Source organism: Talpa occidentalis, unplaced genomic scaffold (genome assembly GCF_014898055.3).
Source record: "Talpa occidentalis isolate TD23 unplaced genomic scaffold, MPIMG_talOcc4v2.1, whole genome shotgun sequence".
In the NCBI taxonomy this organism is placed as follows: Eukaryota; Metazoa; Chordata; class Mammalia; order Eulipotyphla; family Talpidae; genus Talpa; species Talpa occidentalis.
This window is the reverse complement of record NW_026555331.1, coordinates 146677951-146704854: the sequence shown is the minus strand read 5'-3', so window position 1 is coordinate 146704854 and position 26904 is coordinate 146677951. Positions and strand designations below refer to the sequence as shown.

Here is a 26904-nt window from a genome sequence, read left to right as displayed (position 1 = left end):
AGACAGTTACTGTATTGTTTTCCTCACATAATAAAGTACCTTTCTCTCCTTAAGCCAATGTCCTTACTAGTAAATCATGCTAAACAGACCCTGGCAGATCAGAGAGACCTTCGTAATGGTTGCTGAGGCTTCACGTAGGATGATGTTATTGTTGATGACGTAGATAATTCAAGGGTGTCTCCTTCAGAGGGCCTCCCAGGTGGCACAGCGGTTGAGCACTGGGTTGCAAAGCTGCCTGCAGCCTCTGTGGCTCTGGTTCAATCCCCGGCTGCTCCCCGGCCACCAGAGGAGGGTCCCACGTGGCGCGCAGACCTCTCCTGCCGCCCGCTGCTCCCCTCAGCAGTGTACTTCGGTCCTTCTGCCTGCTCTGCTCCCCGCTCTGGCTCTGGTGGATTCTCTCACCCTCCCGCGCTTCTGACTGTACCCAGTGCTTGTATAAATAAATAAATACATAAAATCTTTTAAAAAATAAAATAAAATAAAATGGTTAATTAAAAAAAACACTTAAAAAAAAAAGTGTCTCCAGAGTAATCATCTTTAAAAGTCAGAAAAGTGCTCCAGTGAAACAACCATGCTAAAATAGTTTAGAATTTGTCTTTTTGAAACCCATTCTTTTGAAAATCTTCAGTAGGGGCTAAGCGTTTTCCTCCAAGAGTGTACCTGACTCTTAGCAATCAGCTGATAGATAAGGTCCAGAATAATGCCTGGGCATTCAGTAAATATTTGTTGAATAAATTAGTGAATGAGATAAATAAATTTGTGAATGAAAAGTATGGATAATAATTGTAAAAGTTAAACAGGATAATAATTTCCACTGATAAAATTAAAGTATTAATATAGATTTTTCCTTTGGAATTATCATTAAAATAGGCATGTGGTATCCAGGTAACTCCTTAAGCAGAACTACAGTCATTTGGATAGACAAGTTAAGCCTCCTTGCTTCATGTTCCATTGGCCACGTTGAGCACCTACTGTGTGCACAACATCCTTCGTTTGGTCCTGTCTGCATAATAAAAATATATATGCTAAGTGAAATAAGTCAGAAGGAAAAAGATAAATATCAGATAGTTTCACTTATACGTAGAATACAGAGAAACCAAACAAAGGGTCAGGAAAAAGACAGAACTTGCAAGCTGACCATATCTGAGGCATCTAGCAGGGGAGGGGGAGAGAGAAGGTCAGAATCAGGGCGGGAAGAGCACAGAGGACTGTGGTGATGGATCACGGGTGCTGTGGTGGTGGGAGAACTACGGGACTACACTGGAGGGATAAATCAAATACTGTCCAGAAATTAACAATGTAAGAAAATAAATATAGGGGTGGGGAGGGAAAAAAAGGAACTAAATACAAAAACCAAATTTATAAAAATATAAATATATATGCTACATGACTAGAAGGGTCACCTAGCTGTAAACTGGGGTATCAGTCACTACTTACCTAATGGGTTTTCAAAAGGTACAGTATGTGGAAATACCTGGTAACCGAGAACCACTCAAACACCAGTGGGTTCTTTCCTCCCCTGAGGGGATCGCACTCACCATGTCCTTTGTTTCACTCTCGAAGCCTGGTGGCAAAGGGAAACGTCTTCCCGAAGTCTACTGCATCGTGAGCCGCCTGGGGTGCTTCAGCCTCTTTTCAAAGGTGAGGACTTGGGCCCCAAGGAAGGGAGTGATAGGGGACAAGGCAGGGCCCAGGAGGACATGGTACTTTTATGATCCTACTCCTTGTCTTCTTCTTCCCCTCACCCTACCTCTGTCCTCTATCTTTGGGACAGGAAATAAGAGTTGGTAAAGGTCAGGACCCAGGAGGTGGGAGAAGAGAGATGGTCTCTTCATGGTTGAGATGGGAGGGACAGAGGGTCTTCCCAGAATTTTCTATGTTTTACTTTCCTTCTAAGCATTGTCTTTTGTCTTATTAATGCTTGCTGGACAAAAAGGCCCCCATGATGGATGGATGGATGGATGGATGGATGGATGGATGGATGGACGGACGGTCGGATGGATGGATGGATGGATGGATATGTATCTGTGTATGTATGTATTGTGTGCATGTGTGTGGGGTTTAATGTAATAGTGCTCTGAATCTATCAAAATCTAACTCTAATTTGGTCCTCTTTTTGGGAAAATGGGCCAATAGATCAAGACAGGAATTGCCATATGGTCACCACAGTCTCTTGTGCTCTCCCCTCCCGTTTTGACCTCTCTCCCTACCTCTCCCCTGCTGGATGTCTCAGATTTATCATTAACCAGCTAGTTTTGTCTTTTTTTTCCTGATTCCTTATTTGGTTCCCGTATAATTGTCCTGTAAGTGAAACCATTCAATATTTTTCCTTTTCCTTCTGACTTACTTCACTGAGCATAATTCCTTCCAACTCCATCCATGTTGCTGTGAGTGCACGAGTTTATCTTTTTTGATTGCTGAGTAGTATTCCATTCTGTATATGTACCACATCTTCTTGATCTGGTGATCTGTTTTTGGGCATTTAGATTGTATCCATATCATGGCTATTGTAAATAGTGCTGCAGTAAACATGGGAGTGCAGGTTTCCTTTCAAATTAGTGTTTTTGTGTCCTTTGGGTAGATTCCTAGGAGTGGAATTGCTGGGTCTAATGGTAGGTCCACTTTTGATAATTTGAGGGTCCTCCACAGGGCTTTCCGTAGTGGTTGGACCAGTTCGCATCCCCATAAGCAGTGTACAAGGTAAAACATGGATGAACTTTAAGAACATGATGCTCAGTGGCCAAGCCAAGTAATAATCCATTATATGGATATCACAGTTTATTATAAGTGGATCAGTTGATGGGTATTACTGTGTTTCTATTTTTTGACTTAAAAATAATGCTGTTATGAACATTAATATACTATGTTATGAATATTAATATGCTATACTATTAATATACCATATATACATTAATATACTAGTTTTTGCATGAACATGTTTTCACTTCTCTTGGGTAACTAGGAGTAGAATTGCTGAGTTGTAGGGTTACTCTATATTTCACCTTTTGAGGAGCTGCCAGACTGTTTTCCAAAGAGGGTTCACGATTTGACATTCCTACCAGCAGTGTTAAGCGTTCCAGATTCCCTACTTCCTTGCCAACACTTGTTGTTGTTGTCTTTTTATTGTAGACCAGCTTAATGATGTGAGGTGGTATCTCATGTGGTTTGGGTTTGCATTCCTTGATGGTTATCCCCCATAGAGTTTAAATCTGTGGATATACCATGTATCTGTTCATCTATTGTGGTCCCTTAAAGGGCTACAAACCATAATGGCTAAGCTTTTTCATCACCACCCCCAAGAACCAATTTTTATCCCATTGGGGTGATGTTGCTTCATTTATGCCTAAAAAGTCATATCACCTACGTCCCCCTTTAGTGGGAGAACTCCAGCCACTTAGCAAAGGAGTGGGTTACAGAGGGGAGAAGGGTTGGGGCAATAACACAGAGAGTGGAAGACTGTGAGTCGATCTGATGAGGACAGCAGGGCCCCCACGATTCTCTCATCCCCAGGCCCCACAGTGTAGCAGGCCCACCTCACCAAAACAGAGCTCCACCTGGTCCCCTGACCCCAGCATAGCGGACTGCTTTTCTGACCCTCGTAGATCTTGGATGAGGTGGAGAAACGGAGAGGCATCTCTCCTGCCCTGGTCCAGCCCCTCATGAGGAGTGTCATGGAGGCCCCCTTCCCAGCCCTGGGCAAAACCATCATGGTCAAGAACTTCTTGCCAGGCTCAGGAACTGAGGTAAGAGTCCTTTCCTCTCCTAGGGGATTCAGTGGCCCAGACAGCACAGTCCCTGTGACCCCAGGGCCTGGCTTCCGGTGGGCTATCAAGATGAATTCTTGCCCCTCTACCATCTTAAATTCCACCCCAAGTCCAGCCCCCAGCACAGGACCCAGTCCAGAAGCCACCCCCAGAACCAGGCCGTGGGAGCACCTGGCTTTCTTTGTGTTGCATTGGCCTCACAGGTTAGGGGCCTGCCCTGGGACATCCTTTCTTCTCTCAGTAGCTCGGCTCCCACACAAGATGTAGTCAAGTGCATTTACGCTTTTGTCTGTCCCTCTAACTTTATAAAGTAAAACAGGTTCCTTTCAGGGAAGACAAGGTACTACTTCTCATTCATTCTAGACATTGAAGGCTTTCCTCATGTGGCTGGGAGTTGATGAAGGAGTTTGTCTTCATCCTTCCCGTCCCTTTATGTGATAGCGTGTGCGCGAGAAGGCAAGTCCCATTCAGCCTTGAGTTCTGAATCCCATCCTTGAGGATGAGGTGCAGACAGGCCAGGCTCTTCTGGAACAGTGCAGTTCCCCAGCACAGAGCGCAGCAGTCCCCCTCATCGGTCCCTTGCCAGATGCAAGGGCTGTGTGGGCAGCCCTGGGCAGGTGCAGAGCCAGGAGTCAGAAGCAGTGTCCACTCACCAGGAAGGCGTCCACTAGCTCAGGAGAAAGGCGTGCACACGGGTAGCGCCTGGAGATGAATTCAGGAACATTTCAATGAGGAGGGGTCAAGCAGAGATTCCCACTCAGCACACAAGCTGCACACGCACCCGGAAGTGGTCTGACCTGCTGGTCGCCCGCCTGCCTGCGTTTCCACCCCGGCAGGTCACGAGCCTCCCAAGACAGGTGCTTTCCCGTGGGACTCTGAGGGTCGGGCATTTGAGCAGTCCTCTCACCCCCCTGGGGAGTCCAGGTCCTTCACCGCCAGGGGAGCCTTTCTCTTCCCCATCCCTCTGTTTGCCTTTTTTTCCCCTTTCTCTCTCCGCCCCCCGCCCCAGCCACTGGGCCACCCCTGCCAAGGCCCTGGGAGCCCCAGGCTGAGGGGGCCAGGACCCTCCTCATGCCCGTCCCCTTCTCCCTGCAGGTGATTGAACTTTGCCGCCCACTGGACTCCCGGCTTGAACATGTGGATTTCGAGTCTCTCTTCTCCTCGCTTAGCATCCGCCACCTGCTCTGTGTTTTTGCCTCCCTGCTTCTGGAAAGGAGGGTCATCTTCATCGCTGACAAGCTCAGGTACCACTTGAACTCCTTCCGCTGACATATTTGATGGCGGTCTTGGTCAACTTGAAGTCTGGATGACAGGTGATAGCCTAGGGTTGAAGAGGAAGCTCCTCTCGGGTCAAGGTGCCAGTTGGTGGGCAGCTGAGAGGAGAGGTTTGTGAAGTGCACCGATTGTGTGAGTCGAGGTACTACTTATCCAGTTCTCAGCCTGCTTCCCACCCATACTGCTTTGTGCCTGGCATTTGCTATATGCTAAGGAAACAGGGATGAGAGACATAGACCTCCAAGAGGATGGTGAGGGGGAGGAGGGGGTAAGCAGACCACCTAGTCCCACCTTGCCAAGGCTCACTTGAGGCAGTGAGTGCCACAGACCATAGGGGACTCCCTCTGTGAGCTGCAGAGTTCTGGCAGAGAGCTGGCAAAAAGCACATTCCAGGCAAAATAGTTGTACAAAAGCAAAGGGAGCAGTGGGGATCACCTGCAGGAATCGGTGGGGATCACCTGCAGGACTCGGTGGGGATCACCTGCAGGAATCGGTGGGGATCACCTGCAGGAATCGGTAGGGATCACCTGCAGGAATCGGTGGGGATCACCTGCAGGAATCGCTGAGCAGAGAGGGCAAAGTAGAGCCGGAGCGAGGAGCTCCAGGTGGGCCCAGCCAGTTCCTGGCAAGCCTGCAAGACCTGCTACAGAGCACAAACTTGTCCTGAAGGGACCTCTTCCTCTTGGTGTTAAGTCAGTCGCACAGAATCACACACACTCATGCCTGGGAGGATGCCACCCACGTCCCAACAGTCACGATCAGTGACTTGCAAAGCCCGTATCACTCATCAAGGAAGATGTGGAAGGAGATGCAAATAGGGATTTGTGTTCATTCTGAACTTAAAAAAAAATTCCTGGCATTTTCATCATTTCAAAATACTGACTCAGAACCTTCTTCCCTCTGGAACTGGGGACACAGAAGCAGGAGCAGTGGCTGCAACTCCAGAAAGGGCTGAGATGCAGGGTCCAGCCAGAGACGGCCTGCCGACCAGGAGAAGCAGAGGAGGCTGAGAAGTCTATCTGGGAAGAAGTGCCAGAAATGCAAAAGTCCAAGAACTGGGCTTTGGGGAGGAAACGTGGCTCTCAACTGTGGAAAACGAGGGAGGAAAAGAAGGGAAGGGACAATGTGAATCAGTGAGGAGTTCATCAGGAGGCCACCACCCATGGGCCCCGCCCTCTGCTCCCCCAGTGGCACGTCCGGCTCCCTCAGGATGCTCTCTGCATGGCAGCCACTATCCCTGCCACGCCACTCGCACCATTTTTTCAGTTAACTATTAGTTTTGAATGTAGGTATTGGTCGCTCCCATCAGCTCAGGAAGCAGGCCCTGTCTCCGGCCCTGCAGCTGGTGCTGGGCGCAGGGCGGCTCTCCAAGCTTCTGGGCACTGGGGAATTCGGAGAGAGTTCTCCAGGCTGGGCCCCTGGAAGCTAAGAATGAGTAATAACCCTTCAGTGACCAGGCTTGGATTTCCTCAGCACTCTGGTAACTGCCTGTTTTCTCTAGGCACCCCCTCCCTGCCCTCCGCCCCTTCCCTCTCTGGCTGTAGCATTCTCTAGCTTGACTTGGGGGAGAAGAGTGTGAGACTTCTCAGAACTGTTAGGCAACGGGTGAAGGCTGCAAACCTAGGGCCCACCTGGGGTGGAAGTGGGGATACACAGTCCCCAAGGAGTTTGTTCTGGGTTAATGGTGTTAGACAGGGAAGGTCCAGCCTGAGAATATCTGGGAAGAGGAGCAGGCCGGTCAAGCCCCAGCTCCCCACCAGGCTTCCTTCCTGGAGAAGGGGAGCTGAAAGTAGCTTCTATTTTTCTCATCCTCATGAAGGAGGAGGCACAAACCAAAAGGGGAGGGAGTCAGGCTTCCTGTGCTTTCCAGAGTATCCCCTGAGAGGACCACCATTTTGCCTGGCTATGAAATGGGGCTCCTTGGCTCAAGTGCTCGCCTTTGATGAAAGTTCCTTAAGAGGGGTGGTACTAAAGCCAGACCCCGCCCACCCTCATGTGCTCACCCCCTCCCAGGCCAGTTGATTCATCAGAAATCCTCAGGATTTCAAGTAGGTGTGGGAGTGCCTGCTAGGGCTGCCCACCGAGTCACGGGCACCCGAGCTGGGGAGAAGTCATGTGCTCACTTCATGCACCTGCACCCTCACGTGGGTGAAAGATAAACACACACCATGCAGTGGATCATCTCACACCCAGATGGCCTTCCCAGGCCACACTGCGGACTGCAGGGAACACCTTCTGCACCTCTCCTCTTACTCCTTTAACAACACACTTCTAGAAAGCCTCAACTCAGCCTTGTCATTTGGGGTCTCTTGGATCCTTTGTTTATGGATCACATAAGCCAGTATGGCAGGTCCTGAAATATGAGAAAAAGCAACCCGGCCACCAGTGAAAGGAATGATGTTATTCGAGGACCTGGGTTTGCTATATGTCGTTTTCTTTCTTTTTTTTAAGATTTATTTCATTTTATGCATACAAGAACTGGGGTGTAGGCCAGAGGTGCAGTGCGGGAATGATGGTGGTAAGAGGATTTATCAGAGACAGAATGGGGAACAGAACAGGCGGAGTGAATGAAATACACTGCTGAGGGGAGCAGCCGGCGAGACAGGAGAGGTCTGCTCCGCCATGTGGGTCTGCTTCCTGGCCGGCTGGGGATCGAACTCAGGCTGCAGTGACCAGTGATTGCTTTTGATAGTGCTGAGACTTAACACCTGCGCCACCGGGGAGGCCCATGTGTCATCCTTAACGCTGTTAAGTGAGCACTAACTGGGCTGGGAAGAAAGACAGCACCCAACTCATTAGCAGAACGTCACATGTGTGAGGTTCCAGCGTGAGGAGGCCAGAACCCCTCCTCTTCTTGGCTGGCTCAGCTTCCAGAGTGCTCATTCTGGAACAATCACTGTCCACCTAGTCCTGTCTAATTTGTGGGAAAATAGTTGTAGGGAACTGAAGGGCTCTTCGGCCAGGCCATGACAAACAAGGCTTGGGGCTCAGCAGCTGGCTACAAGTTGTCTGATCTGGCCACTACCGTGGAGAAGGCCTTCAGCCTACTTCCTCATCGCCTGGCATGGTCCTGCACACGCACTGCCTTCCAGCCCTGCTCAGCTAGCAGGGAAGCAAGCCTCCTCATTCTTTGGGTTTCCGCCTGTAGCCCCAATCTTTGTGAGACCACAGGACAGTGCATGAGAACAGGACATGCCACACACTCAGAGAGTGACCCTGTGACATCCAGGGTGGACTTGCCTCCCCCACCACACAATCCAGTCCATCATCCCGGCCAGGGAGTCTGCCCATGGCAAGAGGAAGGAGTTGTGGTAAAGAGTGTATGAGTTCTAGAAGGACTTTAAGTGAAGCCAAGAATCTATCAGATTCCGCATAACATTTTTGCTCTGTTTCATCTTTAGGGTGGACATTGAGTGTTTCTTAAGACTCTGTCAAGCCAAAATCTGACAGATGGAAAAGAAAGAATGTTGTTGTGATGGCTTGTTCCGTTGTCATAACAACCCAAAGAAATATTTCCAGTATACCCCTTTCTCCATTCCTTGATCACAAACATTTTGTTTTTTTAGTTTATCAATTTCAATTTCCAAAGGTTGGACTAAATCAACAGGCTGGGCTGAGTCATAAAATCAGATCTGCACATAAACATGTGCAAGAGTTTGCAAGGGGGCACAGATTTTAATTTTTAAGAAATTGTTTTCTTTTCCTGGTGCATCAAGAGCATAAGCTGAAAGGCAGGCTACTGCTTAATGACAAGTAGGATCAGGTGCTCAAAATCAACACCTGCTAGAGTTTGAACCTTGGCTTTGATATATGGGGGGACCCATACAAATGAGCTGTGCCCCTTCACCTTTTTCTGTGTTCCTGTGGCTCATTTTTAATCAGGTTCCTTAAGCTTAAGTGGGGGTCCCATATCCTCTCTAGCATCAGTTGTACCCTCCAATGTTTGCATCCTAGAAGAAAGGTTGGGTTTGTGATTATGCCCTCTCCAGGCGGGCATGATCTCATAGATGTGCATAGAATTTGCCCCACGCCTGCCAGAAAGTGTGAGTAGCTGCTGCCTTTTTTTAAAAAGATGTATTTATTTATGCATACAAGAACTGGGGTACAGGCCAAAGGTGTGGGGACGTGAGAGGATTCACCAGAGACAGAATGGGCAACAGAACAGGTGGATTGACTGAAATGCACTGCTGAGGGGAGCAGCGGGTGAGACAGGAGAGGTCTGCTGCCCCATGTGGGTCACCAACCTGGCTGGCTGGGGATCGAACTCGTGCTACAGAGGCTGCAGACAGCTTCATAGTGCTGTGTCTTAAGCCCTTGTGCCACCAGGAACCAGTTGGAGGACCCAGTAGCTGCTGTCTTGATCAGGCATCCAGAATACTCCTTCGAGGTCATCAGAGTGACTGACAGCCTAGCAATACATACATTTCATTTTATTTATTTATTTTTTAACTTTATCCTTTGCCTTTTTTGAATTTTAGTAATAATATAGTTTAGAAGTCATTATCTAATTGGTGCTTAAGAAAAAAATGTTTTTTTCTTTTTTCTTTTATATATTTTATACATCATTCTTCATTTTTGTACAACGTATGCTTATCATCTCGGGCATAGTCCCTGTGGGTGGAAAAAATACACATTTTAATTCAACAAAGTCCTATGAAAAGTGCAATTTTAATAACAATAGCATCCATCTAATAAAATATTAACTACCTATTTTTTGGCACGCAAACAGAGAAGCTAACCTCTGGAGCAAGATTTGCGTGTATATGTTTTTAAAACTTTGGCCGGTTTTATTAAAGAAAATCTTTGGCATGACTGACTTTGCCCCAGTCTGTTCTGGCATGCTTCTGACGGCATCAGAGTCACCTGCATCAGAGGATGCCAGCGTACATACTCCAGCATTTTCCACACGTACTTTCCACTTTCATAACCAGTTGGAGCCTAGAGCTGATCGACTCCAGCGGCCTTTTCCTCTGTGGCCGCCATCCTCCTGCCTTAGGTGTGGGACGGCCCCCAGCCAAGAGCAGCTGCCAGGATGGCTGGGGAGAGAGAGGAAGCCGGAGCAAAATTTAGAGACTATTGCATAGCTATAAATCGTCTGCTGCTGCAGCGCCATTCCGCCCAGAACCTGGGCCTGGACACCCCAGTCCTTCCCTGGGAGTCAGGGGTGCTGGCTTTGTGGGTGATCTCTGGGGGCTTGCTGCAGTGCCCTACTCCTCTCTTGCTTTGTTTCTCAGAGTATCACCCCTGCCTCCTGCCCTGCCCCCGCTCACGAGCACCAACACGACCTTCCTATGACAAACCTGGTTCTTTTCTCTGTCCAGCTGCTTCCAGCTCTTGACTCCCATTTTCTGCTCCTGGCCTTCTCCCGCGCTCTCATAGATGTGCAGAGATGATGCGCTTTGTCGATTTCAGTTTGTCAGGCTGAACGGGTATTAGAAATGACCTGGCTGCTTGTTCTACAGGTGAGCCTAGAGAAGTGAAGGGCTTCACCCAGGTCACTCGTGCAGTAGCAGAACCAGTTTTCTCGAGGTCCAGTCTGTGTTCCTTACACACTCGGTGACACATGACTTCAGGTTTGAAGGAACAGTCTTGGAAATGTGGCAGCCGCTGCACAGTGACTCCCACCTCCTGCTAGCGCTCACTGGGCAGACCCAGGGTTTGCTTGTCCCCCAGGTGCCCAGGAATGAAGCATTGGTAGGAGAGACACTTTGCTTATGATGCTGGTGGATGCTGATGGCATCATCCTCCAAATCCCTGGGGTGTCTTTCCGGCTCACAAAACCCATCACTTACTTTTCTGGTGGCCTTTGCTCTTGGAAAGTTGGAAGGCTGCTGAGCACGATAACCCCGCGATGGCACAGGAGCTGGTAGCAGCAGAACTGAGGCATGTTCGGAGGACCTTAGCACTCACCCTGGCTGACACTTCAACCCTCAGCAGCCAGCACCCAACAGCAGCACATTCTGGGATGCAATCCTTCTTACCAGTGCCCATCTCTTGGTCCAGCCAACTCCCCCCCAATACCCCTCCCATCCCCACATTTGCACAAATTGATCACAGCTGTGGGCGCTGGCGTTCCTTGCCTGCACACCCTTCCACCCCCCGTAATGCAAGCCAGCTGTGAGAACTCTTCTGTGGCCTTCCTTCAAAAACCCTGCCTCACCCAAGCAGCAGATGCTCAGAAAGCCTCGGGGGAGCAGGCTGCAGCATCATCCCGAGCACCCCCAGAACCAGGACTGTCCTCTGCATGTTCCTGGGCCGGCTGTGCCCAGTCCCACCTTCACAAGTTGGGGAGTAAAATCTCATCAGCTCTTGCAGCAGAGACTGAGAAAACCACTTATGCGACATTCAAAATCACCCCTTCGCTCCTCCTCTACAACTGACTTTAAGGGCAGAGCTGCCACTTACTGTCTTATTTACAGAGTTTGACCTTCCTTTCTAGGGTTTCAAGAAGCAAAACATTTTAGGATAGTGATGTGGTTGCACAGCAAGTGGAATGAGACACCTGTGGTACTGTCTGCCTGTTGTCACTTTGTCCCCGAGACCCCAGGCCCCATATGCACCAGCCAGTAAAGTGGTAGTGACAACCAGATGTGGGAACATTTGGATCCAGCTGCTGCAGTGAATCAGACTATTTTAAAAACAAACACAAGCCATGTGTTAGGAGGATTTGTCAACTGTGGCAACACCTACCCACATGCCCACAGGTTACCCGCGAGGTTGCCAGCCTTTGTCCCCATCAATACTGGACATGGCTGTCCTTGGGCTCTTCGTGTCCAGATAAATGAATGAATTTGATCTTCTTGTCACAGCGTTGCACTCCCCCTAGATGCTGGAAATGACTATCCTTGCTTATATTTTTACATCTTTTTTTTTTTAAAGATTTATTTATTTATGCATACAAGAGCTGGGGTACAGGCCAGAGATGCGGAGGGAGAGAGGATCCACCAGAGACAGAGTAGGGAACAGAACAGGTAGATTGACTGAAGTACACTGCTGAGGGGAGCGGCGGGCAAGACAGTGGAGGTCTGCTGCACCATGTGAATATCTCCCTGGCAGGCTGGGAATCGAACTCGTGCTGCAGAGGCTGCAGATTGCTTCATAGTGCGGTGCTTAACCCCTTGCATCACCAGGGAGGCCCATATTTTCACATCTTTCTAGTCTTCTAAGTCATGACCTCTCAACTGTAGTTCATGCACATATCAGCTCTGGACTTACCCACACATGAACACAAATTAATCCTCAAATTAAAAAAAAATTAGAAAAAATTAATTCAGAGCTTCCCTGGTGGTGCAAGGGGTGAGGTCTTGGCACTATGAAGCTATCTGCAGTCACTGCAACATGAGTTCGATCCCCAGACAGGGAGCTACCCACATGGCACAGCAGACCTCTCCTGTCTCCCTGCTGCTCCCCTCAGCAGTGTATTTCAGTCCATTCACCTATTCTGTTCTCCACTCTGTCTCTAGTGAATCCTCTCACACTACACACATACACACACACACACACACACACACACGTCTGGCCTACACCCCAGCTCTTGTATGCATAAAATTAAAAAAAAAGTGAATTCAACCCATTTACTGGTCTACAGATCAAGGAAATTAAACACAGTTGGCTAACAGCTTGCTAAAGCCTTCACATTCTCAAGTAGCTGGGAGAAAACAATGCTTTAGGCTAGGAAACTTTCTCTGCTTTGAGAGATTCTTTGAAACAGAGGTCGCCCCACCTGCTGGCTGAATTATTGATGTTGCTCTCCGTGGTCTAAGTCCTAACTTACTCTGCCCCACTCTTACTGATGAGTGCATCTAATACATGAGGTATTCTAGTGAGAAGACCTAAATCTTTGGGTAAAAGACCTTTCTCATTCTGGGAGTAATTATTTGAAAGAAAAGGCAAAAAAAATGAATTTAAAAAAGAAAGATAAGGACCAAATCTCAGCGAAATGGAGCCACTGTGCTACTAAGAGGTATTTCATGATTCCAGTGATTAGTAGGACAGCGATTATTTGCAAAGAAACAAGGGAGCAAGGTTAGGTGACTTCAGCTGATAAGTGGCCGAGCCTCAACATTACCCTTATAATAAGTTCAAGAGCCCCCAAATGCAGATGGGATGGAAAAGAAGGCAAATACATAGTTCAAGGATGTTTCTGGGGTGCTGATTCAGAGGAGCTTACTAAGAAGTTAAGTGACTTCTTGCTTTTATTTCACGGTGGCAGAATTCGCAAAGTATAAAACTTAACCATTGGAACCATTTTTAAGTGTGTAATTCAGTGGCATTAAGGACATCACACTGTTTGCAACTATTCCCACAATCCGTTTCCAGAATGTTTTCATTATCTCAAACCGAAATTCTGTGTCCATAAAGCATCAACCCATTTTCCTCCCCCATCCCCAGTAACCTCTATGCCTCCTGGTCTCTGTGAATTTGACTGTTCTAAGACCCTCATGGAAGTGGAATCCTATTTGCCTTTTTCTCTCTGATTTATTTCACTTGCTAACCCAAATTAATACATGCAATTATATAGCCCAAATTAACGTATGTAATATGTATAAATTGATATGTGTAATTTTTATTTGTCAATCATCACTAAAAACTCAAAGCAAATTATCTGTTTTAACCCCCCGTTGCCAGTGATAAGCTGGTGAAATTTCCTGAGAACAGCATGTAGTCTTTCAGTGGTTGTCTTTAGGGGAGCGATTTATGAGAACCTCCTAATTCCGCCATGTTGTGAGTACACTGTTACTGGCCAGGTTCTTGTAACCCACCTCTTTTCTCCTTAGAGCCAGAGCCAAGTGTTTTCTGTGTTTTTGAGCAAGGTCAGGAAAGCTTAATGACAATGAAAGGTTGGGGGTGCCTGACATCCTGGGAACGCAGTAAAGGAGCCTTCATCTGTCCAGAACTCCACTTCCTTGCAACTTGACCCAAGCAGAGCACAGCTAGGAACGAGACAGAGGTTCCGAAGGCATCCTGACCAATGAAATGCGAATTACCTGGCCAGGCCCTGAAGAGGGTGCAGCATACCCACAGGGGACACACAGGACTCCAGGGAGTGTGTGCTGCCTTTTCTTACCCGTGTGCCTTTGGGATGTTGGGGACAGCTGATGTTCAAGGGTAATCCTGAGTGATGTGTCCACTCACTCAACAAACTGGGGGCGCTCAGACCCATGCTGTGCAGAGCTCAGTGGGTGGTGATGAGCGGACTCACTTCTACAAAACAAAGCCATATGGAGCTGACTGCTGCCTGTGGACCTCAAAAACTCCATGATTGCCCCTCTGTGGCGTTGCTTGACTGAGAGAAGGCTTGGGAGGGAACAAAGAACCAGTTACTATGTGAGAACAGGAAGCGTTTCCAACAGGAGGGTTGAACGTCCATGCTTGAGAAAAGAGGTGTTGGTTGTTTTGGGGGGAGTTGTTGGGGGGCAGGAGGCAAGGAGAGAGCGTGACCCAGTGACAGTGTGAAGGGACACTTGTGAAAATCAGCCAGAGCTTTCAGGTCATCCCTGACACCATGTCTCAGGCTACCTGTGTCTGTTTTCACCTCTGTTGGGACTGTATGACCTCAAACGTACCTGCCGTCTTTTCTGACCAACTTGACCTCTCCAGGGGCCTTCCCAACCTGGGGGCCTGCACGGGCCCCTCCCTGAATCGGCCCTTCTCCCCTTGTCTCCCAACTGCAGCACGCTGTCCAAGTGCTGCCACGCCATGGTGGCGGTCATCTACCCCTTCGCCTGGCAGCACACCTACATCCCGGTGCTCCCGCCCGCCATGATCGACATCGTGTGCTCACCCACCCCCTTCCTCATCGGGCTGCTCACCAGCTCGCTGCCTCTGCTCAGGGAGCTGCCACTGGAAGAGGTGAGCCCTGGATGTGCCCTGTTCCCTCCTGTGCGGGCAGAGGGCAGAGGGGAGATGCTGGGTAAGGTTGGGCCAGCAAGCAGGGTCAGGGGAGCAGGGGGAGCCTTGGCCTTGTCCATGAGCCAGACAAGTCTGCCTCTGGCCACCCGTAGCTGCAGACTCAGTTTTCCCCTCTAGATGAACCTACTGGCGCGAACACCCATTGAGAAGGGCAGCGATTAACAATTCAACCTGATGTTAAAACACTTAGCCCATCTGCCCTACCCCCTCCCCTCCAGCTGCCCAGCAGGGAGGGAGAAAGCGCACGGAGAGCTAACAAAACCTGGAACTTATATCTGGACTTGTAATGGAGTTGACAAAGACTGCACCTGCAGATAGGTCCTTGTTCATATCGCTTGAGAAGACAACAAACTGTAGTTAGTGTCCGAGTTTTGGCTTTCCAGGTTAGGGGCCAAGCGGGGAAGGTCCTGTTGGCATTTCAGCAGTGATCTCATCCCAGCCCCTTCCTCTGGATGGCCTCTGCCCCTGAGTACTGACTGGTCCCAGCAGTCAGAGGGAACCGTAGGGGGTCAAATGAGGCCCCCAGGCCTGAAACCCCAGGGGAGCTACTAGCTCTCAAATTCTCCCGGGTCCCCAGATGTGGTGTGTCTGACCAGAGAACCCTAAATCATTAAATATTAACCAGCAGATGCAGGTCTTTGGGTGCAGGTTGTGAAGTGCACAGTGTCTGTCTGGGTACACTGAGACCCCTAAAATAACTCGGGTCAATCCTGGAAGGGAATGTCTAGGAGGGAAGAGAGAGCCCCTCAGTTCCTCTGCAGGGTGTCTGGGATGTGTTGGGGCCAAATTTTTCCAGCTGTTGGTGGAACCATGGTGGCCACCCACCCAGGCCCCCTGCTCTTCTCCATAGCCAGTGTCCCAGCCATCAAGCCTGGGGGTGGGGGGAGAGGCTCTCACTTCAGCGTCCTGCAGGCCAAGTCTCAAGTATGGAGGGGAAGGTGCTTTCCCTGAAGCCTGTGCTACAGACAGCCCACTGCCTGCAGCGTGCTCTGCACCCCAGATGGGCCCCTCCGCCAGGGTGCGCTCCTCCGGTCCCACTAAAGCACAGCTGAAGGGTAACTGGGAGGAAAGAGGGGAAAGCCTTGGGGGGTGGGGCATGGTGGAGTCCAGTGGAATGGGAACCAGTGGGGTCTGTGGCCCTTCTGCCACCTCGGTAGCCCACACACTAAGAGAGCCAGCCCGAGAAGCCCTGCCTCAGACCACCTGGGAACAGGGCAGCGCATCCGCCTGGCACACCCGTTCCCAGCCTGCGGTTTCAGCGCGGAGAGCCTGCAATTCAGGAGGGTCCCGCCCCCCACTTCCCCCCTTCATCATTTGTGGCCACAGCAGCAACATCAGGAAGTCACATGGCCCACTCCACCCGCGCCCCAGCCGCCTCTCTGAGTGCTGAGAGTCTGTCGCTCTGTCCCGGCAGCCCTGGTGACAGTGACATCCCTTTCCTTGTCTTGTAGGTCCTTGTGGTCGACCTTGTCAACAATCGGTTCCTCCGGCAGGTAAGTGAGCCACCGCAACCAGCTGCTCTTTGTTGTCTCTTCATTGATGGAGCTCAATTTTCCAGCTCTGGAAAGGTCCTTGGTGCTCCTGGTGGGCCCCAGAGCAGGATGGCGTGCTGGGCAAGCGGCCAGGGTGGACTGTGGAAGTGCCAGATGGCAGGGACCAAAGAGGAGGGGCTTAGTGGTTCTATCACAAAATGGCTTTCTAACAGTTAGAATCTTGGTAGAGGTCTTAACGATAGACACTTGTATTTTTCTACCAGCTTTAAAGAGTCTTTGAAAATAAAGTTCATGATATAATATTAAGTTGGAGAAAATCAGGACACAAAGTTATGTACAGATCTTGCTCAGCTGTGCCTGTGACCAGCATTTACTTCTCCATTTCCTCCACCCTCCACCCCAGCAACCACCGTTCTGCTCTCTATTCCTACAAGTTTGACTTTTTTTTTTTTTAATTATTTATACATACAAGAACTGAGGTTTAGACCAGGGGTGTGAGGGCGGGGGTGGTGAGCAGAACAGGCAGATCTACTGAAATCCACTGCTGAGGGGAGCAGCAGGTGAGACAGGAGAGGTCTGCTGCACCATGTGGGTCAGCTCCTTGGCTGAGGATTGAACTCATGCTGATTGAGCTCAATTAATAGTGCTGAGATTTCAGCAATCAAAAAAGATAACCTCATGCAATTTGCAGCAACATGGATGGTGCTGGAAGGGATCATGCTCAGCGAAATAAGCCAGAAAGAAAAAGAAAAATACCAGATGGTCTCACTCATAGCAGGAATCTAGAAAACCTAAATAAGGGAACAGGAAAAAGAATAACTATAAGAAAGAAAAAATCAAAATCAACAAACAACTATGAACCAGAGACACACTATGGGGGGTGGGGGTGGGGAGAGGAGGGATTGAGGTCAAAATAAGGGAGATGCAATTGTATAGGGAATATAAAAAAAAAAATCTAAAAAAAAATAGTGCTGAGATTTAACTACCAGGGAGGCCCCCCTTTGCCTTTTAAAACTGGATTATTGTTTTTTCGCTGCTGAGTTCCTTACATGTTTTGACTATCAACTCATCAGATAAATGGTTTGCAAATATTTTCTCTTCCATTTCATACATTGACTTTTCATTTTGCTGACTCTTTCTTTGGCTGTGCAGAAGCTTTTTAGATTGATGTAGTTCCAATTAGTTTACTTTGCTTCTGTTGCTTATGTTTCTGGTATCAAATAGAAAAGAATCATTGCTGAGCCAGAGTCAAGGAGGTTTTTCCCTTATGTTTTCTTCTAGTAGTTTTACAGTTTTACAGTTTATATTTACATCTTGAACCCTACTTTGAGTTTATTTTTTATGAGTGTTGTAGGATAGAGGTCCACTTTCATCCTTTTGCAGGTGAATATCCAGTTTTCCCAACACCATTTATTGATCAGATATGCAGGAGTTATTTTCTGGGTTCTCAATTTTGTTCCATTAGTCTGTGTTTGTTTTTATGCCAGAAACATACCATTTTGATTACTATAGTTTTGTAATAAGGTTTGAAATCAGCAATTGTGATTTCTCCAGCTTTGTTCTTTCTTGGAGTTGCTTTGGCTATTCGGCATCTTTTGTAATCCTATGCAAACTGTATAAGATTATTTTCCTTCTACCTTTTTTTTGAGGGGGCGGCTAGGATTGTTTTTTCTACATCTGTAAAAAAATACCATTAAATTTTTGATAGGGACTACATTGAATGGACTTTAGGTAGTATGAATACTCTAACAATATTAATTCTTCCATTCCATGAATGCAGGATAGCTTTCCATTAGTGTCTTCTTTATTTGTTTTAATTGATGTCTTACATATATCATTTAATCTTCACAATGAGATAGCATTGGCAGTCGCCCGTTTTATAAATGGGGAATCTGAGGCTTGTACAGATTGTAAAAAGTGGACTGTAGATTCGATTTTCAAAACTTTTGACTCTAAGTCACCTTCCTTCTGAGAACCGGTTTTAGTTCCCTAAACGGGAACTGTTTCAAGCCTGCCCTGCACTGGTGCCCAGGTGTCCAGCTGGTCGGGATGCAGCCACATTCCCCAGAGCATAGGTCTGATGGTCTGCCTGCTTTTTCTGCCTACAGATGGACGACGAGGATTCCATTCTACCCCGGAAGCTTCAGGTAGCCCTGGAACACATTCTGGAACAAAGGAACGACCTGGCTAGTGACCAGGATGAAGGACCCCTGGACTGCAAGCATGGTAAAGGCCCAGCCACCTCCCACGTTACATCTCCCCCTCCCCCTGTTAAGAGTCAGGTTGCAGGTGAACACTGGGCCTCTGTTCCCCTCGGCATTCATTGGGCGAAGTAGGAAAATGGGCAAGAGATGCACACAAGGGAGGAGCTCAATGTGTGAGCCCTTTCCTGTGTTTCATTCAAACCATAAATTCTGGGAACTCTTTCTCCCACCTCCCTCCTCTGAAATATCTGTTTAAAGGGGCTGACCACTGTGTCAGCCTTTTCCACGGATCATTCCAATTTGCCGTGGAGGGACCGGCAGTCGCTCATCTTACTAACTGGCTTATCCCCGAGGCTCTGCTCAGCCCTGCCCTCACCGGCTCTGACTCTCCCCACTTTGCTCAGGCCCTGAGTCCAGCCCCTTGAACGAGGTGGTGTCTGAAGCCTTCGTCCGCTTCTTCGTGGAGATCGTGGGCCACTACTCCTTGTTCCTGACGGCCGGAGAGCGCGAGGAGAGGACCCTGCAGCGCGAGGCTTTCCGCAAGGCCGTGTCCTCCAAGAGCCTCCGCCGCTTCCTGGAGGTGTTCATGGAGACCCAGACATTTCGGGGTTTCATCCAGGAGCGAGAGCTGCGCCGGCAGGATGTCAAAGGTTAGGGGGTGCCCACCAGGTTAGGGTGGAGGCAGCTCAAGAAACCCAGACCCCAGGTGACTGATGAGCAGAGAAAAGGTCATGGGCCCAGGGCGCGGTGGGAGCACATTCCAGTCTTTTCTTGAGAACATTCTTTGTTTTTAATTAAACTTTTTAAAATTGCAGTAAGATTGGTGGCAACACTATAAATGATTCAGGGGAGCAGATTTGCACCTGTTCAGATGTATGTCACCATACCACCAAGGCACCCATAATCCTCCACTGAAGACAATCAGGGTCCTTTGCCCTCTACCCCCACCCTCCCCATCTATCAATAGTATCCGCAAATCTGCAGTTAGGTTTTCATTTAGTTCTCTCTGTTTCTGTGTTTTGGCTCTCTGTGTTCACCATAAGCATCTGGTATATGTCTTTTTCCTTCTGACTTAGTTCACTTAGCATTATCCAGTCCCTCTTTGCTTCCATGTTGCTAAAAAATAGTATCTCTTTTTTATAGTTCAGTACTATTCCATTGTGTATATATGCCACACCTTCCTTATCTGTTGGTGGGCACTTAGGCTGTTGGCTATTAGAAGGAGTGCTGCAGTGAACACAGGCCTGTATATATCCCTTTGATTGAGCGTTTTTGCATTCTGTAGATAAATACCAAGGAGAGGAATTGCTGGGTCATGTGGTACATCTATTTTTAATATGTTGAGGAACCTCCATATTGTTTTCTGGAGGTGCCGGACCCGTCTACATTCCCACCTGCGGTGTAAAAGGCTCCTTTTTCTCTACACCTTCAGGAACAGTTGTTGTTTCTGGGATTTTTTGATACCGCCCATGCTCATGGAATTGAGGGGTTATCTCATTGTGACTTTGACATGCATTTTCCTGAATATAAGTAATATTGAACATTTTTTCATGGGCCTGTTGGCCATCTGTACATCTTCTTTGAAGAAATGTCTATGTTACTCTTTTGAGAACATTCTTTCTGGCCACCTCTGAGCTGGTGAATACTTCCCTGATGTTCTGCCTTTCTCCTCCCACATCTCTTTTCCCTCTGTGGGCCTCTCCCAGAACCAAATTCCAGTTCTAGTCTACCCAGCTTGAGGAAACATTGAGGACACCTTTCCTTCCTCTCTCAGTAGCCCCTCTTTTCCTTGGGCCTCCTCTCATCCCTGCTGCCCTTCTTTTTTTCCTAACATTAATTTATTTATGCATACAAGAGCTGGGGTGCAGGCCAGAGGCGCGGGGGGTGAGAGGATTCACCAGAGACAGAGTGGGGAGCAGAACAGGCAGATTGACTGAAATTCACTGCTGAGAGGAGCAGTGGGCGAAGCAGGAGAGGTCGGCTGTGCCATGTGGGTTGTTCTCTGGCCGGGGGTTGACGTCATGCTGCAGTGCCTGCGGATGGCTTCATAGTGCTGAGACTTAACCCCTTGCACCACCAGGGAGGCCCATGAGAGGATCCTTTTAAATAGGAAACAAGCTGGGTAACAGATGCCTGCTTGCAGATCACTGAGAGGTGGCAGCCATGCCAGCTGCATGGAAGGGGTCTTCTGTCCCTGGGAGATCAGTGAGCGATGCAGACAGACAGGGGTCAGAGCTGCAGGCCTAAGAGGTGGCCCGTCCACCTTCCTGACTCCACAAGTGGCGGATGCCACTTGGCCAGGCTCCCTCGTAGAGAAGAAGGTGAGAGAAGGGGGCTGCAAGAGCTCCTGAGAGCCAGATCTACCTGGTGCACCTTTGAAACTGCCTGCCTGGCCCAATGGGGACTCTTGGAAGGTGTTTGTTGAACAAAAAATAGGATTTCATGACCAGCTCCCTTTACAGATTTCCCAAGACAGTTATTGCACAAGATTGGGCCATTAGGGCCTCCCCAGTGACGCAGCGGTTGAGCGCTGGGTTGCGAAGCTGCCCGCAGCCTCTGCGGCGCCGGTTCGATCCCCGGCTGCTCCCCGGCCACCGGAGGAGGGTCCCACATGGCGCGCAGACCTCTCCTGCCGCCCGCTGCTCCCCTCAGCAGTGTACTTCGGTCCTTCTGCCTGCTCTGCTCCCTGCTCTGGCTCTGGTGAATTCTCTCACCCTCCCGCGCTTCTGACTGTACCCAGTGCATGTATAAACAAACAAATAAATAAATAAATAAAATGTCCCAAGTCTAGTGCCTCTTTTAAAAAAAAAAAAAAAAAAAAAAAAAAAAAAAGATTGGGCCATTAGAAGGGTAATAAAAACTTTTATAAACCTTATGATTGATGGGGAGCGAGTTTATAGGAGCAGCTTGTCTCCCAAGCAGGGCTTGTCTTTCCCGTGGCGATCGGAGGTGGACTTGTTTCCAGGCACAAGGGACTAAAATAGCAGGGGGTTCTTTTGTCAACAGGGCTGTTTGAGGTCCGAGCCCAGGAGTACCTGGAAACTCTCCCCAGCGGAGAGCACAGTGGAGTCAACAAGTTCCTCAAGGGACTAGGTAAGCCCCAGGCTCACCGTCCTGTCCCAACATGTAAAAAGGGACACGTGTGCCCCCCTGGGCCCCTGCTGTCTTCGACACTATTACCTCTCCCACTCTTAAATCTTCTGGGGAGTTGAGCTTAGAAAATAAGAGATTTCTGGCAGTAGAGACCTGGACCAGCCTCCATATGCCCCTGAAAGTGGAAATGTCAGGCTTATAAGGACGCTGGCCTAATCAGTAAAAAAAAAACCTTTACTGGAAAAGAGATGATAAAGAAGAAAGCAAAAAATAGGAAGGAGGGACAGAAGAACCCTGGGAAGATAAACCTGTGGTGATGAGGACCACCACCTGCCCTACACACACACAGTACACACATACCACACACATCTCCCCACACACCCCCACATGCACACCACCCCTCCCACACACACACACACACACACACACACACACACTGCCAGGTGTTTTCTCCTCACTTGGCTCTTCAGGGATGTCTGTGTTACCATTCCAGACTCAAACCCTCCTCAACAGCTCTGACACTCATCCTGTCAGAATTCCCCTAGACGAGGGAGATCCCTTGCACGAGGAAGGTACACGAGGAGCTGGGGGGAGTGGGTGATTCCAGGAAATGTCTCTCCCCCAACTTCTCCTGAACACTGGGGTGAGGCTCTGGGCACGTGGGCGCAAGCCACAGCTGTCCACACCACACCTGGGGTGAAGCGGGCTGGATTCAACTCAGTTCTCTGTCCTCCTGGTGAAACCTCCTTTTCTTTTTTTAGGCAATAAAATGAAGTTTCTCCACAAGAAATAACCCTCAGCTCACCCTCAAGGGAAAACTTCCTCTTGGTGCAACCACTGTTTTAGAAACATTTCTGATGGCCCCTCTGAAACGTGGGCCTTGCTGTCCCCGGTGATGGGTAATGGCCAGATGTTTTCTGGCCACCACTGGGCCCGCCCCAGGCCCGGGCCCCAGAGCCGCCCAGAGGTGCCGCTTCTTCTGAACAGCACTGGAAAGGGGGCCTGAGGCCCACATTCAGATGGATGGTTTTGGCTGTTGGTCTTTGGATTTTTGATATTTTTCATCTTAGATATTAAAAGAAGGAAAAGTATTTGGTTTTTTTTATTATGCCAGGCCTAAGAGAAACCTCGCCTGCCTCTATCGTGTTTTCTCCCCTCATCCTGCCTGGCAGCTGGACTGTGGAGCCCAAGGCGAGAGGGGTGGAAAGAGCAGCAGCAGGGACTCGGAGCCAAGTGCTCCTCTGGACAAAACTGGGGACAAGCATGGCTGTTAGGGGAGGAGTGACCCCACCACAGGTGGCGCCCCCAGGTTTCAGGATTGCAGTTGTCTTGGAGAAAGGACTGGCCTGCAGGCCCGGTGGAGCCAGATCTGGGCCTGAAGGTGAAAGGGGATCCTGAGGGAGATGGCTTCCCGGGAAGAGCTGGGCCTGCAGGTCGGCCGGTGATGCCATCTGCTGGCCACGGCCGGCTCTTCAGACTTGCCTCTCAGGAGCCACGCTCCATCCGGGGCATGTGCCCAAAGTGGACACCCCATGTTCAGATCTGCTCAAAAATGTTCTTGGGGCCTGAAAGCTTATGGTGCTGCCTAGAACCCCATGAAATACACAAGCCAGGGCCTTGACCCGCTTCCCACATGTAGGAAGTGAAATCTGCCCATCTCCTTGTGGGGGCCAAGAGCAGCGGGAGAGAACCGTGCACATGCAGGCTAAATGGACTTGCGCTGTGGATATTAACAGGGGGGGGAGTGTGTGAACATGGGGGGAGCAGCCTCAGTAGAACTGGTGTGGTGGGCGAGCAGGCACTTGCGTCCCCTGGAGCAAGAGCAGAACGTGGCAGGAGGGAGCAGGTGCACAGTGGGAGGCGGGATGAGAACATGGGTGGGTGGCACAGCCTAGTTCTGGGGCCACCACCTGCATGCCCCACTGAGGATCCCCTCTGGATGGAACCAGCGACCCCAAGACACACAGAAGGAATGTGCTCTGGCCTGGCCCCGCCCAGGCATCTGCGCTGCCCTGCACGGCTCCTCCTCTCCTGGGACCTGGGAGCAAGGCTGTTTCTGAGGCAAAAAGGAAAATGAGGCAGAGGCTGATCTCCCAGTCTACATTAGGGGTTCTCAACTGAGGCCTGAGGCACCCCCTCGTTGTATCCAGGATTTGTTGTGTCCATTCATTTTTCAGGACAGGGTTCATCGTTTACATCAGATTCTCAAACCAGTTCAAGGCCCCCACAAAATGGTAGGAACCAGACTGTGCCTCCAAAAGAATCCAGGTGGGTGGATGTGGTTGAGGCTTGGGGAGACCACTGAGAATCTCTGAGGGTGGGGGCTCAGGAATTTGTGTCTAACACGCTCCTCAGATTAGTTAACTTTATTAATACCAATATTCTGCATATTTTTCTATTGCCCAGAGATGATCACTTTTAATATTTTGGAATATACTTTCTTTTCTAACTTATTTCATGTTATATTGTTTACTTAACATTCCTAAGTGAATAAATATACATCCTTACCCACATGCCTAGTGACTGTCTAATATTTAATTTGTAGCTGTCTGGAATGTTGTTTGACCAACCCTCTACGCTAATGTCTGCAGGATCACTCCAGTTTAAACATCATAAAGAACACTGAGAAAAACATCAGTGCCTCTTAGCACATTGCCCCCACTTTCATTTTGGCTTCAAGTAAAATATACAATCGAAAAGTAATCAGATCATCCCTATACAGCCTAAGAAAACTCTACCCGCAGCCACATCCGGGCACCAGCACCCAGGTCAAGAAGATCATCACACCCCAGAAACATCCTCTTTCCCAACATCCCTCCTACCTGACTCAGCCTAGCTTTAAACTAAATCAACTAAAAACATCTTCAAAGTGACAGATCAGGCCAGGGAGGGTCGGAGGCAAGAGAGAAAAGACCCGTGCTTCCGGTTCACCATCTAAGGCAGATTCTGGAACGAGGTGGCTGTTTGGGTTCAGAAACAAGTGTGGCTAGAGAGGCGCGGTCTGTGGGACCGGATGACCACCCTGCAACCTTTGTGGTTTGCCTCATCAACCAAGCTGTCCAAGATCCAAGCCCTGTCACGCCAATTTAAAAAAAAAAAAAAACACTCTCATAAAGAAGAGGTTTGTGTTTAGAAGGCTTCATTACTGTGTCTCCAGTGCTAGTGAAACACAGGGTTGTGGAAGAAGTTGGGGCAGAGATGCTGGGTGGACTTTATCGCCATGGAAGATCAAGAGGCCCCAGGGGGCAAGAAGGGGCAAGGGGGAGCAGGTGCAGCTGCCATGTCTTGGTAAGAGGCCACAGACTGCAAGTCTGAGGGAAGAGGCAGCCGTCACTGCTGCTGGGAGGAGGAAGATGAATTCTTAGAAATGGTCACCAGCACCTCACCCAGGTTAGTGAGAAGAGCGGCCATTCATGGAGCCTGCCTGTCGGCCCCTCACCTTGCTGAGTTCATCTTGTGTGTGATTTGAAGACTGGAGCGTAAGCCTCCTGCGGGCAGGGACTGTGTCCATCATGTCCACTGCTGAATTCCCAGAACCCACCACCAGTGCCTGGCTGGAGGAGGCGCTTACTAGATGTTGGCTGACCAAGGTAGCAGTCCCCACCACAGCAGGCTCATCCGACACAGGTGCCTCACCAAGGCAAGGGAACCCTTTAAAGGGGGGAGTCCACCTGTCTTTTCACCCTAACAGATATTCCCGGCTTCTCAAACACTGTTCTTAGCACCCACCACCTACCTAGGAGACCATGTTAGTAATCAGAAGGTTGCTTGGTGAGTAGAGAGAGCAAAGGACATTGGCGAGTCTGGACAGACATCTCCCCAGCTGGGTGGGGAGCTCAGACTTGCTCTGTCCCTTTCTCTGGACAGTGCTGGGCACCCCTGCCCACTCCTTGATCCTTGGCATCTATCCCTATTTCTTACTCCCTCCTCTTTTTATTTGATAGGGTGAAATTTATATAACAAAATTATGTTACATGAACAAATCTGTGACATTGAGTACATACACAAAGTTGTGCAACCACCAGAAACATTTTCACCGCCCCAAAAGGTAACCCCGTACCCCCTAAGCAGTCACTGTCATTCCCTCCTCCCGCCAGCCCCAGGCAGCCACCCATCTGCTCGCTATCTCTATCCTGGACATGTCATGGAAGTAGAACCTCACAGCATCACCTTGTGTCACCTGGCACGTGTTTTCAGCAGCAATCAGTGCTTTGTTCCCATCCCTGGCTGAGTGATTTTTCACTGTAGGGGCCCACATTTTGTTCATCCTTCCATCCAAAAATGGGCATTTGGGTTGTCTCGACGTCTTGGCTATCGTGAATGGCGCTGCTGTAGAGGCATGTGGGCAGGTATTCACATAAGTCCCTGTCCATTTTCTTGTGTATGTGCACTGAGGGTGGAACTGCTCAGTCATACAGTAGTTTCTTTTTTTTTTTTTAGATTTATTTATGCATACAAGAACTAGGGTACAGGCCAGAGGTGCTGGGGGTGAGAGGATTCAACAGAGACAGAGTAGGGGGCAGAACAGCAGACTGACTGAAATACACTGCTGAGGGGAGCAGCAGGTGAGACAGGACAGGTCTGCTGTGCCATGTGGGTAGCTCCCTGGCTTGGGGATCAAACTCATGCTGCAGTGGCTGCAGATAGCTTCATAGTGCTGCAACTTAACCCCTTGCATCCTCAGGGAGGTCCCCATACAGTGGTTTCTACATGTAAAGGCTTGAGGAACCAGCAAAGTCTTTTCCACATCGGCCACAGCATCTTACACTCCCACCTGCAATCCAGGTAGGCAATGTTCCTTCCTTTCTGCCCTTCCTTTCTGGACAAGGTAGCAGTCCCCACCACAGCAGGCTCATCCGACACAGGTGCCTCACCAAGGCAAGGGAACCCTTTAAAGGGGGGAGTCCACCTGTCTTTTCACCCTAACAGATATTCCCGGCTTCTCAAACACTGTTCTTAGCACCCACCACCTACCTAGGAGACCATGTTAGCAATCCAGGTAGGCAATGTTTCCTCCCTTCCTTTCTGCCCTTCAGAAAGGGCAGGCCCTTCGTCCCCTGCCTCTTAGATTAGAACCCACGTTTCCCCGGGGTGACTGGAACCCCCTGCATCAGATTCATGTGGGCTATTAGTTTGAAAAGCAAATTCTTGGAATCCACCTAC

At 49.3% G+C, this 26904-nt stretch overlaps 1 protein-coding gene across 5 annotated transcripts in view; it reads left to right on the top strand.

Moving 5' to 3' along the window:
- DENND2A (DENN domain containing 2A) overlaps positions 1–25526 on the top strand; it is an 80785-nt gene extending 55259 nt beyond the window's left edge. For 4 of the 5 annotated variants that reach the window (XM_037514471.2, XM_037514450.2, XM_037514481.2 and 1 more), the window contains 9 exons: positions 1564–1641; positions 3603–3743; positions 4860–5008; positions 14714–14891; positions 16403–16444; positions 18553–18670; positions 19053–19298; positions 21655–21741; positions 22503–25526. In XM_037514471.2, the coding sequence (XP_037370368.1) occupies positions 1564–1641; positions 3603–3743; positions 4860–5008; positions 14714–14891; positions 16403–16444; positions 18553–18670; positions 19053–19298; positions 21655–21741; positions 22503–22534 (1071 nt within the window). In that variant the 3' untranslated portion in view covers positions 22535–25526. The remainder of the gene's footprint in view (positions 1–1563; positions 1642–3602; positions 3744–4859; positions 5009–14713; positions 14892–16402; positions 16445–18552; positions 18671–19052; positions 19299–21654; positions 21742–22502) is intronic. The other variant, XM_054692732.1, reaches the window with a different exon arrangement.
- Positions 25527–26904: the final 1378 nt, after the last annotated feature.